Genomic DNA, 12,937 nt, shown 5'->3' on the forward strand with positions numbered 1-12,937 from the left:
GATGTCGATATGAACTATTCCTGACAAACTGTTTACTTACCTGAGTTTGAGTTGATGAGACGTTGGTCCATGCGGCTAACCTGAAAACGTTTTTGGAAATGTATTTTAGCATATTTTTTACTGTTGAAATAAGCAAACATAAGCATACAAAAAACAAACCAAAAAGAATTGGATTTAAATAGGCCAGTACTTAAGAGCTTATGACTGGATCATTTTTGCAGTGATTTATATGTGTCTAGCATGTTATATGTTTGGAAAAATATGTTCTTCTAACCCTAATTGATGGAGTGTGTAGCTTTTCATTTCTTAAACAACCATGTATGAAGACATATAATGGCCATATTCCAGGTCAGGATGACCCTATCAAGAGTCATCATACTCAAATTGTGAAAGAATGGTTGGGAGAATCATTTTCACTCAAGAATTGGCACCTCTGAGTCCAGACCTTAAATTCATTGAATTACTTTTAGATGTCCTGTTGTAAACTTTACAGTTCTGACGTCAAAAAAAAAATGAGCCTAATGAATCTTGACATCTTCATCCTGGAATATTATTGAACATTTTGGAGTCAGTTTATATATATATATATATATATATATATAGAGAGAGAGAGAGAGAGAGGGCAGTGTATATACAATACTAAATCATTTAGAATGGTTAAGGACAAGTGACTTTACTCACTTCCCCTTCCAAAAAACTGGAAAGCTATGTGATTGTGACAAACCACAGGAAAAAATAAAGAAATCCATACAACACCACAAAGCCAAAAGTGAATATGTGATCTGGGTTAGCACAAAGAAACAAACAACAATCATAACTCAAAGAAAATTACACAGCAGAACACCCTTAAAGAGACTGACAAAACATCCACTCTATAACAACATTTAACTGGAAGATGTACTAATGCTAAAGGGCATGAGCCGGTTTCACAGACAGGGTTTAGCCTAAACCAGGATTAGGCATTAGTTCAAGTAGCTTTAATAAACATAGACTAGAAAACATATTACTGGTGTGCATCTTGAGACAAAACAATGACACTGACATATTTTAGGATAGGTCAGTAGAAGTTTCTTTTTTAGTTAAAACAGCTCAAACATGCATTTTAGTTTAGGACTAGCTTGAGTCTTTTCTGTGAAACCAGGCCGATATGAACCTCTAGCCACTTTTTCCATAATTGTAATAGGTAAAAGTAATATAATTGGCTTTCCACATCAATTAATCTCATGCAGCGCAACTGAATTTAATTTGCACAGCCACATGCTATACGAGATTTGAGGCTTAAATCCCATGTTAATTAACAAGCACTAAGCAACAATAGCAAGGAAAAACTACAAGAGTAAGGAGGAAACCTTGGGTGGAACGAAGAGGAAACCCAGCCTGCTGTTAGGAATGAGTCATCTAATAACAGCCAGTTCAAAGACACAGGATTATACCATAAAACAAGGCAGCCATTCGTTTCAAAGCCTCCGCTTGGCCTTTAAAGGGAACTAGTCTTAGCCTGGAAAATGTCTATTAAAGCATGCTCAAAATGTCCTTAAATAAAGCATCGCAATCTATTAATTATATCATGATCTGTATTAAAGTGCCCCTATTATGGTTTTTCAATATTACCTTTCACGCAGTGTTATATAGTTTGTTTGTGAATGAAAAATGCCAAAGTGAATGACAAATAATGTCGTTTTTGTGTCCTGAAAGAGGGGTTCTGAAATCCACTGCTGCTTCAATATACCTGTATACGTAAGCCTTAATCAGTATTTATCTTCCTATATTATTATAATGATTATTTCCAGTTATGATTTTGCTTTAGAGAACCACTGATTGTTTCTTGTTTTCTAAAGTGTATGATTGGTCTCTGAGGAGTGACTGAAGGTCTGAACTAGAGATGTGTGATGTGTCACTAAACGCTTGAATAGCAACAAAGTGTTGTGTGTTTGGATTTTAGAAGTATCACACACCCCTAACATGCCAGGTGTGCAGAAACATTGTTTGCTTAGCCCGGCTTCCAGATATGAAATATGGATTTGTCTTTCATTTTTATTATATTTTATTCATTTTATATTCCCTTTTACTGAAACACTAAAGAGTCCAGAAGAATATAGCTGAATAATGAATATTGTAATACTGTCAGTACCTCTCACTGAGAGAAAGCGTTATCAGTATGTTTTAAGAACATTTTAGTTAGAACTAGAGCTTAATCAGCTCCCACCTTGGAGAGACTGTGTATCTATGTGTGTGTGCAGTATTCTGTTACTGATCAGTGTACAATAGACATCCTAAGGCATGGATGGACTTGTTTTTCTGGGCAAGCTGGCGCCTGCTCCTGCTCCAGACCTGGAAGGTCACTACGGGCCTAATTATGGGGTTAAAGCATCAACAAGCGACACGTCTATGCATCTGTTTAACTGACAATGTGTGGAAATTTACCATGACTGTTAATTTGCTTGGAGCCAATCAGAATAATCCACCTTGCAGTAATGACGTGGATGAGACAATTGTATGTAAGACTATGGCGGGGCGATGAGACGGGGAGAGAGGGAGCGCGGCCTACGAACTCCTTTTGAGACTTGAAGCTGGCTTCTGCTGATCAAACTATTTTTCAGTAATTCTTTCTTTAATTAATTGCACTCCTGAGTCTTCTTTTTTTACTTCTGGTATTGGGTCATAAACTGTTTAACCCTAACACTCCTAAAAGAAAGAATCGATTCTAAACTGCCTAAATAAGTTGCCAGCATTTCCAGTCTCACTTCCTCTTACATACCTACATAACCATGTAAGAAATGTACATCATGCCAGTCTACAATCTTCATTGGCTACTGGCGAATGACGTCTACTTTGACCCTCAAAGAATGTAGTTGTAGCTGAGGCCAGGAAGAGTTTGGTTTGTGTTTTCGACATGTCGAGAAGATGCTGTTTTTTTCACTTTTCATGCACTTCAAAACCAATGGCATTGATTCGTATCACTGAGTATTAAGTGCTGGTGAAGCATCCAGAGCTGAAACTCATATATGGTAATAGGCACTTTGTTTCCAACATGCTCTGTAACCTGTAGACCATTCACAACAGATACTTGGATCTGACCAATCAGAGCAGAGCAAGCTCACAGGAAAAGAGGGGTTTATCTTTGAGCAAATCGTTTTCAGAATCTTTGATAAATAAGGTGACGATGTAATGTATATTATGAGAAAATGCAATTGTTTTTAGACCTTGGATGCATGTAGACCTCCAAAACAAAATTAGAAACCTATAGAGTCCAGACAGATATACATCAGTCTGCCCCAAAGAAAGGTTCCTCTATACCGCTCATCAAAAAGAAAAAAGAAAAAAAGAAACCCTGCATACATTGTGTGAATGCCAGGGAGCAGCCGAGGGAAAGTTATGATGGTAAGAGGCATTCATAATAGGGGCACTAGGGGTACATCAATATGCAAAACGATATAAGAGATAAAAGAGGTTCCAAAAGAGGGTTTAAGCAGCAATAGAAGAACCGTTTTTGCTTCCCCAAAGAACCTTTCAATGAACAGTTCTTAAAATAACCTCTTTTTCTTAGTGTGAAGAGCATATTAATAATCTAAAGAAACTTTTTCCACTATAAAGAATCTTTTGTTCAATGGAAAGGTTCCATGAATGTTGATACCATCTATACCAATAAAGAACCTATTTTTTTAAGTGTACATGGTACAGTACAGCAGGCTGAATAGGAAAACAAGCTCTTTAGAAGATGCATAAACAAATAGATTTGAATCGTTTCACAATCTCCTGATCACCAGTGTTGTCTGGACTGGCTTTCTTTTACCTTGTGTTGTTTTGTTCATGGTTTTTTGAGGCCAAGGGCACATGCAATCTCTACCTACTGGAATCTGCGTAATCTGACTTAGTGTGTAACTACTTAATACAACAGCATTTGTACTGTCATAAAGTAATACTATTCTTTACAAACAAATATCTTGGTTACTGAGGAACAAACAATGTAAGTGAATGGAATCAAATTTAATCAAGTTGAATGCCAGGGCCAGCCATCAAACACTGAACTGGACTAGATTTAAAAAGCAACAGTATGAACACATTGGGGTCTGATACCACATTCCTACTAAAGTGGACCTAAAGGATCTGAGTGCTCTTTCAGGGACAGTTTGAACGTAAAGAGAACTGGGTCCTTTTGCACTCGGTTCACTTCTTGGTCCACTTAAAGGAGTCTGAGTTCGGTTCTTTTAAAGAGGACCCAAGTGTGAAAACACCCTTAATCTTAAGCAACAAATGAAATTGTTTTAAACCACTATAGAGTTTGATTAGTTGCAAGGCCTTTTACATTAGCATCAACAGATATGAAAAGCACTTACTCCTTTTTTTAAAATTCAATAAGCCTATTTGTTCAGCTAACATAACCATGTACAATTATATAGTTGCATTTTAGTACAGTCATTTAGCATTGATTTTTCTCTTAGCTGTCTGCAACCCTTAAACAGATCCAGATAAACATGTTTTACATAACAAAATCACGGAATGAAAAATGCAGAAGACTTGAATAATGTATTTGATGCCAACCTCAGCCTCAGTGAGGGAGTCACAAGTGCAGCCTCGGGGGTCAAGTTGTTTCCCGCTTACAGGGGTGCATGTGGATGGAGCAGAGCGCTCTGCAGGGTACACCGGCTGATGGGGTGGGTTCTTCAGCAGATGGTTTAAACTGCCGTGAGTTCCATTATTGGGAGCAGGAGGAACGCCCAGTAAATCTAAAGAGAAAAAAGCACCCTCAGTTGATACTGTAATAATATTGGCAAACCAGATTTGGCAGATGTGCAAATTTGTGTCCGTGCTCTGGAGAGCATCAACTGCATCTATTTACAGCAAGTTTTTGCAGTGGTGAGTGATTTAGCTAATCACAGATAGTTGTTGATCTCTCAAACGCGATCAGAATCTCTGTTAAGCTATTAAGTGCAAAGTTAATGCAGGCTCGTGAAACCTGCCATTGACAAGCAAAGTCAAGACATGAAGTAAGTAAGAGATTTACTGTTGACAACTTCCTTTTTATAACTTTTTGAGACCACGATGAACTGACAGAGCAACAGCGTTTTAGTGATCGTAGCAATCTTGGCTCACTTTCAAGGCTACAGTCTATAGCATTCATTGAATAAAATGATTGTTGCTAAGATGACCAACGGCCAATTGCATGCTGCAGAGTTTCGGATGTGACATCTTGCCACTCTGCACAAGACAGAAATATCCCCCTGAGACCCAGAAAAGAGTTGGGTTTTGGCTCTGTAGAGGATACTTTATATATTATTTATATATTTTAGCGAATTTCTCTGACAACATACAAAGTTTTAAGTCTGGATATTCTTATGACATATAAGACATTCTTATGAAAATATTACATTGCATGTCTTTTTACATTACATATTGTCCCAAAACACATTAATATGCAAATTAGTTACAGTGTGTGCATTTCCTAAAATGGGAATGGCATTTATGTCTATGTTTACACACATATTGCTAAAGTAAAACTGTATAAAGATGATTCTCAAGGTTTTGAAAGATACAGAATAATTTGATATACAAAGTGTTTTTCTTTTTTTTTTTAAAGCATACAAATTGGCATACAAATCTTTTTTTTATTCATGTCTTTTAATTTTCTAAATAAATGGGTTCTAGTTTCCTCTACAGATCTGAGAGTATTTTTTTTGTTGCTCCAAACAAAGCTGACCAGAAAAAAGAAAAAAAGTCTAAATTCACAAAACCTTTTTTCTGGTTCTTAGGAAAATTATATGTTAAAATACTTGTAATGCATTTACGCAATGTAAAGACAGCCTAATGTTCTTGAAATACAAATTATTGGTAAAAGTGATGACCTGTAAGTAAATAATGATACATTTCTCCCTGTATTGCAATGATGGAGCCGTTACTTAGCCTGTACTTCACACGAGCACCCTCTGTAATTTCAGAAGTACCATCAGTTATTTGATTCTGGAACCGGGCCTGATTGGCTCATCCTCATGTCATCCCAAACAATAACTGACAGAATGACAGAATTTTCATTTTGTGTGAATTACCAGGAAGCAGCAACCATCTATACCATAAAGCTTGCCAAATTAGGTTGTCTGGCTGGAGTAAGATTTTGATGACATTGGTTGAAACAATGATATTCCCCTATTTGTGGTTTTCAGGATGCAATAAATCTTTTTTTAATTTTGTCTTAATGCAACTTACCCAAATACTTCAGCCTAATGTTGTACTAGATAGGCTTTTTTAGAAACTTTTTTTTTAGAAATTTGAGTGTTCTATATAAGTCCCCTAATCGATGTGCATATAAAAGCCTGTGTAAAAATGTTCATCATATAAACCATGTCTCTTCAGATGAGTTTGATTAAACCACTGGATTCATAGGGATCTCTTTACGAACACTTTGATGTGCTTTGAATAAATTGATTTTCAGTGGAGAGACAATTTTTAATAAAAAAAAAAAAATTATTCATTTGTGTTTCAAAGATGAACAAAGTCTTGTGGGTTTGGAACAAGATGAGATTGAGTAATTGATGACAGTTTTCATTTTCATTTTTAAAAGAGCTAACTTTTCCCCTTCATCATATATCCTGATGTTAACTAATAGTGGCATGCATAAAAATCAGTGCCCTGTTTCGTGACAGAAAGTCATATTTTGATTAGAAACCCCGTAATATGTTGATTTTTGTTTTAAAATAATCAGATTTAAATAATAATTGCACATTATTATAATATTTACATAAGAGTATTACATTTGATCACTAAATTAACGTCAGTCTTTTTAAACACCAAGGAGAAGTTGTTGTCCTGCTGCTGTTGTCCTGCATTTTTGCTGAAAAAAAAAATGTTAAAAGCCTTGAATGTGCGGTTTACATGACATCCAGACATTAAAACTGTGACATGTAGGGTGTCAGAAAAATTCACTTAAATATATCTAATTCCAGGGTCCCAAGAGGATATAAAGTCATCATGTCTCTTCAGAAGACTGTTTAAACCACTTGATTAATGGGGATCTCTTTACAACGTTTCGGGTCTGTCATAGAATTTCAGTGGAGAGAGAAATCTCTCAGATTTCATAAAAATTTGTTTGTGTTTCGAAGATGAATGAAAGCCCTGTGGGTTTGAAACGAGATGAGAGTGATTATTTTCATTTATGTAGTATATAGACCTACATGTTATAGTATACAAAAAGTGTTGTAGGCTATACAAAACTTTAAAGCAGAAAGAGTTTAAAATGACTAAATTACAATATGGAAAAACAAAATGCACAATCTAAGTGTACAATGTGTGAATGTGAACACACATTCAGTATACGAGCAAAAACATGGTACTGTCATTTATTTTTCCTGTAGGCCCTAAATCGAATGACTTTTTTAAGGATCCTGTTATAGTTACTGTAATAACAATATAATTTATTGAGTAAGTGTTATGATTTGAATGTAAATTATTGTGTTTATCTCTCTCTCTCTCTCTCTCTCTCTCTCTCTCTCTCTCTCTCTCTCTCTCTCTCTCTCTCTCTCTCTCTCTCTCTCTCTCTCTCTCTCTCTCTCTCTCTCTCGTCATGAATGTATGCACACATTTTGTAGTTATACCTGTAGTCCGGAAATGGTACACTATACATGAAAAATGGTAAAGTGTGCATAATTGTAATGCGAGTTGCATTGGTTGGGAAAACATCTCGCGCTTCCATTAAAAATAAAAGCTTGTTAGCATCCAAGCGGTCCAAATTAAACACAATCCCTTCAAAAGTTAAAGACAAACTAGGTCATGCTATTTTATTTTGCATTGTCTTGCTACTTTGCATGATATTTAGTTGGGTAGTGTGAGGCAGAGCCTGAAAGCCTATGTCTTACGCCTAAATATGTGAGAGCTGGCAACACTGTAACATACTGTCGATACTATTTGTGGCCTCAAATACCTTTTCAGGATGCTTGCATATAGTGTAACTAGAGCGAACAGAGAAGCAGAGTGGGTGATGAAACCAGACATTATGTAACAGCGTTGGGGAAGCTTTGAAAATGCAGCCTGTCAAGTTACAAGCTGGTCATAATTTAAAGTAGTTCATCAAATCGGCACTTTAAAAAGTACTTAGCTATGCCTAACTAGAATCTTTTTAAATACAACAATAAGATGAGATCAGAGCAGTATTTAACCGGCACAGAAACAATGAGGACATCAGACATTATTAAAAATGGCATGAAATGAATCTACAGTATTTTCCAAATGCATGTTATTAATCTCACTATGAAAGATTCATCATTAAATAAAAACTGACCTTGTCCTTTTTAATCAGAATGTCATCACTCAATCATTTAAACTGCCCCGTCCGACATTTATATATTTATTATTATTTTGATAATTCATTTCTCTGAGTACATCACAATACTGTCTTTACTTCTGTACCATAGCGACATTAGCTTTCCGACTGAATTTCCTCTAAACAATTAAAAGACATCATCATAGTTTTAACTCAAAAACATAGCTGGAAAGTAGCATTAAGATAAATATTACATTAGTTTGTATTTTTTTTGTGTGGAATAATAGAGCCCCTGAGGTGATTTTTCCCCACCATGTCCCTTTGAGGGCTCCGTAGGAAACAGACAGCTGGTAAAATACTTAAATGTCTTGTTTATTGACCTGTCATAAAAAAGTAATGTCACACTTGCAATCATACTCCTGTTAATATTGGAAAGAGACTCAAGCAAAACTGGTGAATAAGTGACTCGCTAAAAGAAAATGACTTGCTTAGTATAAGAGAAAGTGGATATTGTAGGCGAGTGAGTTTAATTATGACCTTAGTTACTTGGCTGTTAAGCTGTGGGTACAATTCAACTTGTAAATAGCAATTTAGCATTAGCAATTTTTTGTAGCGTCACTGACTTTTAGTTCCTCCCCAAATGTTGTGTCAGAGAATAATTTGCCAATGATGGCCACTTTGTTTCAAAGTGGGTCATTAAATTCGTTGCAGTGATTGTAAATGACGGAGGCCGTCGGCGGAAAAAGTCTCATTGTTCTGCACAATTTTCCACAAGGCTTCTTTTGGATTTAAACCAATATGAGACCATAAACATTACTATGCAAGTCCTGGCCAGTTGGCATTAGTATATGTCGCTAAATATAAAACCTTTTATACCTGCTAAAGACTGTGTGAATATACTGGAATCATCATCATTTAATCTCTTAAGTCCCACATTCTTTGTTCCAAATCAAAGAGGAAGAGAATGAATCATACACATACAAACTGCAGTACGCAGCATATTTTAGCATTAGCTAGGATAAGGACAAAATTCCCACCAGCGGTTACTCAGCCTTGTGAAAAGAAGTGTGATTGAATTATTGAATGTGCGCTTGTGGTGTACTTCAAACCTTAAAAGTCGCTTAAAAGACCCATAAGACTTTCGTTCACCCAAAAAATAAAATTATGTTATTAACTAACCCATAAGATTTCGTTCATCAATCGGAACACAAATTAGGATATTTGAAATATAAGAAATCCAAGGGCTCTCTGACCCCTCCATAGACAGCAATTTAATTAACACTTTCAAGGTCCAGAAAGGTCGGAAAGACATCAATAAAATAGTCCATGTGATTCTAGTGATTCAACCTTAATTTTATGAATACTTCTTAGTGCGCAAAAAACAACGACTTTATTCAACTATTTCTTCTTGTCGGTGTCATTCTCCTACGCTGTTGATGTAGTAAACACAGTGTAGCGCTTCTGAATTACGTCAGAGCTACGCCAAATGGGGCGGCTTACCATTGCAGGGCTCAACGCTAAGGATTTTTTCTACTGGCCTGGTCGGGCCAGTGGTTCACATTTTTACTTGCCCTGCCAAAATTTGTACTGGTCCAATCACAAAAAAAGTTATAAATGAAATAAAATAGGCCTAGTTATTGCTTTTGTTGTTTTTGGATCAATGTAACCTTAATAAATAAGGTTGACTCCAGAAAGCCTAACATATATAAATATTTTTTTTATATATTGTTAAAGACTAATAGAATTACGAGCAACAGCACAAATACAACAGCACAAACATACAAATGAAAAAGTTATTTACAGTTTTTTCATGAAGGTCTGAAACTAGATTTTCAGGTAGGCTACAGATGTAGTAATCAAATGTCAAATATCACTATATATGTATAAATTAACCCTTATTAAAGTAAATCAGTCAAGAGCAGTCGTCTTTTGTGAGAACCCTAAACTGTAGAAAAGAAGAAAACGCTTCCCTGCCATTAACGAATGTTTGTCGGATTTCCTTGTTGTCACGGTAGGGGGCGATATTATGCATCAAAGGCAGCGAATAAAACATGCCGCTTGCCAGAAAAAATTTGTTCAGAAAGGTTTTGACAATTGCTGTCAAAACCACCCTATTCCCCTTTATGTCGTAGGTTACGGCATCTACTGCGGGGGGCTAACTCCAGGAGGATGCACTTGACATAACACTTGAATATCCAATGAATATGATGAAAGGAATTTCTTTCATAAGTTCATGATACCAAACAGAACATACCGCATAGAAGGTTGTAGACTTCAATGTTCTCGAAGGGAGCCACAGTCGTCTTATAATGGATTCCTGGTCCATACCCGATAAAAATGGCCTGCAAACAGTAACATTTAGTTAATTAAATCAAACTTAAAAACAGAAACTTAGTTTACACTTGGCATTTGCATCCATCCATCTGTCCAGCCATCCATCCATCCATTCATCCATCCATCCATCCATCCATTCATCCATCCATCCATCCATCCATCCATCCATCCGTTCATCCGTCTGTCCATCCATCCATCCGTCCATCCATCCATCCATCCGTCCATCCGTCCATCCATCCATCCATCCATCCATCCATCCATCCATCCATCCATCCATCCATCCATCCATCCATCCAGATTTTAAAGTTAGTCTTTATCTAACTTATCTGGTAATTATTAAAGATGTTGTTTCAGAGAAAATATTTGTTTGCTGATGCCACTTACATTTTGTTATCTAAGGCAATGAAAATTAGACATTTTCAAACTGTGGCTTTAGTTTCCAAGTACTATTTGGGGCCCCTGGATATGTCAACAAAACACCCACAATAGTTCCAAAAATACAGACCACAGTTAAAAATAATGCACTTATTTTGATTTGTAGTCACAGAGAGACACACATTCCACTCGCCTCTGGCTGAAACATGGAACATTTGAGCTGTGTAAACTAGACTGATCTCATTTCCTTGACACTGAGTAACAAAGAGGAAAATGATCTTCATTCCGCCTAACAGGAGATTTCACTTTCACTAAGATGGCCTAAAGTAAAGCTCCCTGTCGGATAAAAACATCCCTGTGTTAGTGACTAGTTTTTGCAATTTACCTCAACCAGTTAGATCATTGCCTCTTAAGAGTTCCCGTAAGATGTTTTTGTAAGCCCTTCCAGCTGCATTAGACATTCCTAGACAACCACATAGACCGGGGGCACAGATGACTAGAAGTACACCCACGTCACAGACATAAACAAGACTCTGTCAAAGGTCCAAAGTGTGGCTTGATTGTGTGTTTAAAACTGCAATCTGAACACCTTCCAGTTTGAAGGAACTACAAAGTGTGAATTTAGCACAAGACTTCTCAAGTTCTTCTCAATGGACAAGAGTTCATTTAAAGGGCATGTCTGGATTTTTCTCAGTTTTTGTGGAGAGACCCAGGGTATCATAATCCCCTTCATGGGAATTTACCCAGATCCTTTAATATGAATTCAGTATAATCCCCATCTAAGTACTTGGTCTCCTAAACCTCATTACAATCCAGCACAGAAGCATTTGACTAGAGCCTCAAGAAGAAACTGAAAATAGAAATGTTTATTGGCATATATGACAGATTTAAGCAATATTTTCTCTGGATTTAGGGGATAATGCTTAATTTTGTGGATGAGGGTTTATGTGGATGGTGTGGAAGCTAAAAGAGAAGAAAACGCTAGAGCAGCCAAAAGTAGTAACGGAGAACTTATGGGGCAACTATCAACCATTTTCTTAAAATAATTAAATACTGACAAAAAAATACGGGGCACTGAGACTGAGAAGTAATAATTCATTAATGTAACAGTATTTAAAAAAGCTCTTTATTTCTAATATTAAGACATTATTTAATTGTATACAGAGGCCTAGCTCCCCTTGAGAAAGAAAGTGTGCTTAAGTGTATTGAATGTGAACATCAAATCTGTGTACAGTGAAAAAAAACCAAAAAAAAGTTTACGGTGTAAATAAAAAGTGTACTCACAGATAATATGTTAATTATAAAATAAAAGACAACCTAAATATACTTAATGGCCCTCATTTATCAATCTTGCGTAGAAACTGGTGTATATGTTGGCGTAAGATTATGCTTACACTCCTCTCATCGCCTGATTTATGAAGCTGTGCGTACCTCTGCAATCCAGGTGTACGCAATACCTGCCCTTGATAAATGTGGCGGCTGAAAACGATCATCATTAGAATAACACGCCCCTATAGATTCAAGTCTCCGCCTCTCCCTCGCCCTCATTTTACGCCATGGACAAACAGAAGACGGCAAAGAAGCAAAACTTCTCCAACGTGGAGATCGGGCGCGCTCAATCATCTCACTAGTCCACTAGTCAGGGCACTGATTAGGACAAAAGTCAATGGGCTGACTCCCTGATCAGTGCCCTGATTACTGAACTAGTGAGGTGAGGTGACGCGCCCATCGAGACCATCACCAGGGAAGTGGAAAAATGCGAAATTGTTTTATTTGGGAGTTTAAAGAGTGGGATTAAAGGCACCTACAAAAACAAAATATCAAATTCAACAAAATCAAAAAAAGACTCAAATTACGAGTACTGTTAATAGTGTGGAGGTTGAGAAGCGCACTCCAGCAGTTTTAAATAGCTGTTTGGATGAGAAATTACCTATGACAATGCATTATTTTTACAGCACATGTTTTGAAACAATAAGC

At 36.6% G+C, this 12,937-nt stretch overlaps 1 protein-coding gene across 3 annotated transcripts in view; it reads right to left on the reverse strand.

Annotated features, from left to right (window-relative positions):
• Positions 1-12,937, reverse strand: part of enpp1 (ectonucleotide pyrophosphatase/phosphodiesterase 1) — an 82,237-nt gene that overhangs the window by 15,390 nt on the left and 53,910 nt on the right. For all 3 annotated transcript variants that reach the window (XM_067417287.1, XM_067417288.1, XM_067417289.1), the window contains 3 exons: positions 10,506-10,593; positions 4,543-4,727; positions 41-80 (listed from right to left, as the gene is read on the reverse strand). In XM_067417287.1, coding sequence (XP_067273388.1) covers positions 41-80; positions 4,543-4,727; positions 10,506-10,593 — 313 coding nt within the window. The remainder of the gene's footprint in view (positions 1-40; positions 81-4,542; positions 4,728-10,505; positions 10,594-12,937) is intronic.

This window comes from Pseudorasbora parva, chromosome 15, assembly GCF_024679245.1.
Source record: "Pseudorasbora parva isolate DD20220531a chromosome 15, ASM2467924v1, whole genome shotgun sequence".
Classification (NCBI taxonomy): Eukaryota; Metazoa; Chordata; class Actinopteri; order Cypriniformes; family Gobionidae; genus Pseudorasbora; species Pseudorasbora parva.